Raw genomic sequence first — 6,038 nt, 5'->3', positions numbered from 1 at the left:
ATTACATTCTCATCATAATAAGAAGGTATTGTTTTATGGGAAAACTGACTATCGCGGATTTCTTGAAATTTTCACTTTTCGATAATCCCTAATTTCCGAAGAGACGAGTATTACGATGACGTCTGTCTGCCGGCCTTGTCATTATCGTCGTTGTCCTTGTAGTCTGTAAACACGTTAACATTTGAAGTAATTATTTTATTGAATTTCTCTCTAAAGTACTTTATAAGAATATGAAAAGAAAGGAAGATTTCGTTAGCCAGGTATTTCAAATAAAAATGTGGTCCCCTTCAAAGTAATTCCCATTGGCTGCCACGCACTTATGCCAGCGCTTGATCCAGCTCTCAAAACATTTTTGATACTCAATTTTGGTATGCCCATCAGTGCCGTTTTCGATTTTTGTATTATCTCCGATCGGCTGCTAAAATGCGTTCCGCGTAGTTGTTTTTTCAGTCGATCGAACAAAAAAGAAGTCACAGGGAGCTAAATCTGGCGAAATTAATGGCTGCGGAATTGTATTAGTTGAGTTTTTGGCGAGAAACTCACGGATAATGATGGCATTGTGCGACAACACACACGTTGTTGAAAAATTAAATCCATTGCAAAAATCGAAATTCGCAAAAAAACAGATGCACTCAAAATTGCGTTACATTTACAAATGTCAAGCTAGAAAGCTGAAATTCGCAGGGAATATTGTTAAAAGGTGTGACAACGTACTGAAACGAAAAAATGTGAATCGGACAGCAGGGGGCGCCACACGGGGATGATTCCGGGAACTTTTTGATCAAGGTGGTAATATAGAAAAGTTAACATTTTGGACAAAATCGAGTGCGAAGCACGAGATACGTTATGAGAATGTGTTCGTTAAAGCCGAAGAAGCTTTAACAAATGAGAATTCACAATCACCAAATTACAGTTGCCGATGGTTGGTTCGTTAACCTTAATACGTCTGTAACGCGCAGGGTGCGTAAATTATAAACAACTTTTATTTTAAATCTAAAAATCATGTTTAATTGTAATATTATGCCACTTTTTACAAATATTCAGGTAATCGCTTATTTTAAATGATAAAATCCTGTTATAAAGATAATATTAAACATAATCCATTTACAAAAATGAATTTTCGACGTTCTGCACACAGAAAATTCTCTTTTTCTTGGGGTTTTTAAGAACAAGTTTACAATCTAAGACCAATGCATTCAATATCTCCAGAAGTAAATGTGGATTTGAAGCTGTAAAATTTAAATCGTAGAGCAGCTGATTAAATGCAGCCCGCTGGTCATATTCTTTGATGAACATATTGTCTATAAAGTAGAGAACGCACATTCTTTTCAATCGTTCCATGTTGCGATTATCAGCAAAGGTAACAGTTCTTTTAAAAGTTTTATGTGTCAAACTACTTCCCAAGATATTTTCACATTCAAATTTTAAGTCATCAATATCATACTTGTCTGCGACAATCCAAATCTTTAATATCAGATCATTCTTCTTAGTTTCGAATTCATTGGTATAAATAAATCGCAGAACTTGATAAAATATTTCTGGTTCTGTATCTTCTATTTTCACTACACCTGATATTGTTTCTGCCATATTATGCGAAAACATCCGATCAAAAACGGGACTTCTGGTTCCTAGTATCAACTTATGTGCATGATATGTTTTATCGCCAATTTGAATATCAATGTCGCTGTACTTTTGATTATTTAGCAAGGCTTCAAATTGTTTACAACTTATGCATTTTTCAATATTAGATTCCTTCAAGGGAGAAACATCTATTTTTCTCTTGCATTTTGATACCACCAGCTTCCAGTGTAGCCATATCAAGATTGTTTCAAGCAACTGAGGATTTATTGTCACTAAGTTTTTGAAAAAATCCAAATCTACCATTGATGTTAGGTTGACCATAGTAAAGTAAATACAATCAGCGAAAAAGCTCCGTGTTTCTTCCATAAGTCGCGCTTCATAAATTAATAAAAGAGTAGGAATAATATTTTTGATATTTAATCCCGCTTTCAGAGTTTCTTCGATTTCATAATCAGCAAAGAAATCCCAAACTTTGTATTGACAGACAGCTTCAATAAGTTTAAAGTCTATCAATTCTTCACTTTTCATATAATCCAGTTTACCAGTGTACATAAAACGAAGCAATTGTTCAAAATATTTTGATTTTGTATCCAGAATTTTTAAGCTCGTTAGAGAATCATCGTTTGCAATCTTTTCTCGGAAATACGAACTGCTGAGGGCCAAAACCAATTTGTGAGCGGGAAACACATTCTTGCCGACGATTAATTCAATATCGCTAAACATTGTATTATTTAGCAAAGGTTTAAAGCTTTCAATGTCCTTCTTGGCTTCCTCAAACTCGCAGAGTATCATAAGATCACAAAGACTCAATTTTTCCAATTCCGCTATCATTATAAAATCAGAAATTCCAAAGTCCACTCCCTCAACAATCATTAAGAGTTCTTTGCCTTTACTATAAATTTTTCCTGAAGTTGGTTTTACGATGGAGAAAGTTACCTTCAGGATAGGCAGATAAGGAAGTTCATCATTATTATTCTGAAGGTACAATCCGAGGTATTGTCCTTTCATTGTTTCTTTAGTCACCTTTGCCAATGAGCCGGTGGTTCGACGCTTTTTAGAAGAATGTTTATCAGATTCTGCTCTTTCCATTTCTATCACTTTTTTCGCCAATAGTGTCCATTTTAGGAAACACTTTTCGTCTAGTGTTTTTGTGGCTAATGATATTTCCGTCAAAAATTCAGGAGATTTTAATGAACTTTTCTTGCCTTCGAAAAGTTGTATCAGATTGCCCGCATCCCAAGTGAAACTTGTGACTTTCTTTTCACCTTCAGCCATTTTGATGCAGCAATCTTAGTCTAGCTGAAAAGAAGTATTTTTTGTTTCTGTCATTGTAAATTATATCGAGGTGCCCAAATGACAGGGTGCCATCTCGGTAGGACGAAATAAAAAGGTGCCATCTCGGGTGGCGAAACATGGAAGCTTAAGAATCCCATATAAATAGTATTGGGAACAGCAACGCCCTCTGAAGTAAGGAACATTTTTATTTGGTTCTGCCAAGATGGAACCTTGTCATTTGGACACGTCGATATGAGAATTTTATTTTCCCAACTTTTAACCATTTTGAGTGTGAAGTTATTATTTTATAAAACATTAATTAATACTTCACCCGCATTTGTAAACGATTGCAGGATTGTCAATATTTTTTGAACTTTCGTTTCCCGACTTTATCCCGGTTTTCATCGTAAATATTCGTTATTTCTCCCGCTTTATTAAAAAAATGAACTCGCTTTAAGTAACCCATAGTTTTTCCACATATACTATCAATTCTTGGAGTCGATAAATGTCAGCAAAGTCTTTTGAAAAATATTGATTGACTTTAAATCATATAATAAAGATAAAGAAAATTTCTGTATCTAATATGTAAAGGAAAATATAGATGCGTTTTATAACAAAATAGAAATAAATATACGTACGCAAATCGCGCGTCTACGTCTCAGAATTTCTATTTACTAACATGAAAATATGCAAAATTGAAAATCCATTCTTAAACTAATTGTTTAATACTTTTGAATCAATAATTAATAACTAATACTTTCGAATTGCAAGCGTCTGAAATTTAAAACAACTATACGAACGATTCTCGACAATTTGATTAGAAATAGGAGTTGATTTGTATAATTTCTAAATTGAAGCGCTAAAAATTAAACTATTTTTATTTAATTTGGACAGCCACGAAACCAGCATGATTTTGGATTCAAATTTCGAAAATAGAACAGTTTTGAAACATTAAGAACGGAATATTTAAAGACTCGAATTTTGCAAATTAAGTCGTTTAAAATTCAGAGGAATTGAAATTGTATTCTTTATAATTAAAATCGTTCAAATTTTTAAACTTTTATATCTAAATAATTTTAAGTTCAAAGCGAATAAAATTGGACAATTTAGTAATGAAAACTAAATTCAAACTTTCAAACTTAAAGCTTCTGAAATCCTAGAATTTTAAACTGTTATTACATAATAAAATTATAAGTTAACATTAAATCTGATCAAACTAATTTTTCTAAAATAGAAAATTGAATTGAATTATTATAAAAAATCATGAAAATAAATAGTAATTTAATATGGGAAACTTTAAAAATGAAAAAATTCTACTACGGGAGGTTGAAATTTTAACGAAAGCGAACTTAATTTAAAACTGAAAAAAATTTAGTTACCAAAAATTGTTATATTAAAACTTTTTTATACTAAAACCCTTTACAATTTTAATTATTAAAATTAAATTTCAATTGCTGAAAAATGGATAATTTTTAAATTGCTAGTATTATTTTCTAGAATTCAACCAATTCAATTTTAATTGAAAAATTAAAACCTATGAAAAAAAGGAAAATTTAGCGTTTATCATTAAAATTTGGAACTCTGAAATTGTATACACTTAAAATGACTGAAATGATTAATTTACTGATGCATGAATTTCAGATAGTTTAATTTTCACCTTTTTTATTTTAACTCAATAATAAACTTTTTAATTTAAATTCTTCCTTCAGAATTATTATTCATTCTAGAAGTTTTCGAATAAAATATCTTACAATTTTGAATGATTTATTTGTTTAAATGTTCAACTGAAAATAAAAAAATTGCAAAATCTTACATCGAAAATTAAAATAAAGGAATACAAAAAAATATTGCTGATGCAATTTCAATTTTCCAAATTGCACAATTTTAAGTTTTTTATACAAAATTTCTTTACATTTACAGCTACAATTATTAAATGCAAAACTGATTATCAAGACTTTGAATATGAAATTTTGAAATATTTGATAGTGAAATATCCTCCTGAAAATTTTAGTATTTTAATTTGAAGCTATAATATTGTGAAATTTAAAATTCGAAACCTTAAAAAATTAATTTAAGACAAAATTTTAGTTTCAAGGTTCCAAAGATTAAATTATTTTGTATGAAGAGGATTCTTGAAAAGAGTCTAGTTCATATGAAATTTACTTCTGCCTTCAACGAAATACTCAAAATATTACAACATAAAAACAAAATTTTAGAAAAAGAAAGGCACGATTATAAAGGGATATTTTCTGAATTCATATCCATCAAAATTCAAATATTTCATTAGGCCGTTTTTTAAAAGTAATTTTTTCATCTTTTTAACTAAAATTTTTATTTATTTTTAATCCATAAGTTCTTTTTTTTAATTTTGTACAACAAAATTAAGTAAATACTTCAATAAAAACATAAAATAATATAAAAATGATGAACAAACAATTAATTTGCAATCTATATTGTTTTTTTGTAACAAATTTATTTTATAATTATGGGGTAAAATTCAATTTTTTTTTAAGAAATTAAATTTTTTAATACCAGAATGAACCTGCTCTTGAGTGGACAGATATTGGCGAACTGTTTGAGGCAAAAGAAGAGAAAATATTAAATATAATGATATATATGATAAATAATTTTTATGTAATAATATTCTTTCGGATTCTAAACCGTGCATTAAAAAAAATCTTTTTAAACATCATCTGCATTCAGTAATTTCAAATTTTAATTGTAAAAATAAAAACGAAAAATATGCACTTACAACTGGCCGAAAACTGAATAGAGCATTATTTTTCCGAATAAAAATATTTAACCATGCTTGGTAACTTTTTATTTAATTCCAACATTATTTTAATTCAGGAAAATAGGAGCGTTGTTTGGAACCAAATTGACTCTTGCATTTATCTAATCTCAAATTTGCAATCCAACCAGCGATGTACAATTTCATGCACGAATTACTACAAGGATACTGCACGGCGTGCTTCTCGTCACCAGTGCAGTGACCCCAACTTTGCCATGTTAAGCTATTGCGCTTGTCCGGCACAGTGACCATCATTGGTCGATGTTAGCGCGCGATTCAAAGCGGGTATAATTAACAATTATTGAAATTAAAATATATATTTATTATGAATAGCGAATTAATATAATAAATTACGTAAATTGTGATTTGAGGCGAGAAAAAAATAATAACG

At 29.9% G+C, this 6,038-nt stretch overlaps 1 protein-coding gene across 1 annotated transcript; it reads right to left on the bottom strand.

Annotated features, from left to right (window-relative positions):
- Positions 1–1,065: 1,065 nt before the first annotated feature.
- LOC117169797 (protein roadkill-like) lies at positions 1,066–5,772 on the bottom strand. The gene is made up of 2 exons (XM_033356307.1): positions 5,609–5,772; positions 1,066–2,880 (listed from the first exon to the last, which is right to left on the bottom strand). The coding sequence occupies exon 2, from the start codon at positions 2,854–2,856 to the stop codon at positions 1,105–1,107; it is 1,752 nt and encodes a 583-aa protein (XP_033212198.1). The 5' UTR covers positions 2,857–2,880; positions 5,609–5,772; the 3' UTR covers positions 1,066–1,104.
- Positions 5,773–6,038: the final 266 nt, after the last annotated feature.

This window comes from Belonocnema kinseyi, chromosome 1 (assembly GCF_010883055.1).
Source record: "Belonocnema kinseyi isolate 2016_QV_RU_SX_M_011 chromosome 1, B_treatae_v1, whole genome shotgun sequence".
Taxonomy (NCBI): Eukaryota; Metazoa; Arthropoda; class Insecta; order Hymenoptera; family Cynipidae; genus Belonocnema; species Belonocnema kinseyi.
Note: the sequence above shows the minus strand (reverse complement) of the source record. Positions and strands in the feature narration are given on the sequence as shown.

Coding starts and splice junctions, on each gene's coding strand:
- LOC117169797 (XM_033356307.1), bottom strand. CDS start 2,856: ATGGCTGAAGGTGAAAAGAAAGTCACAAGTTTCACTTGGGATGCGGGC.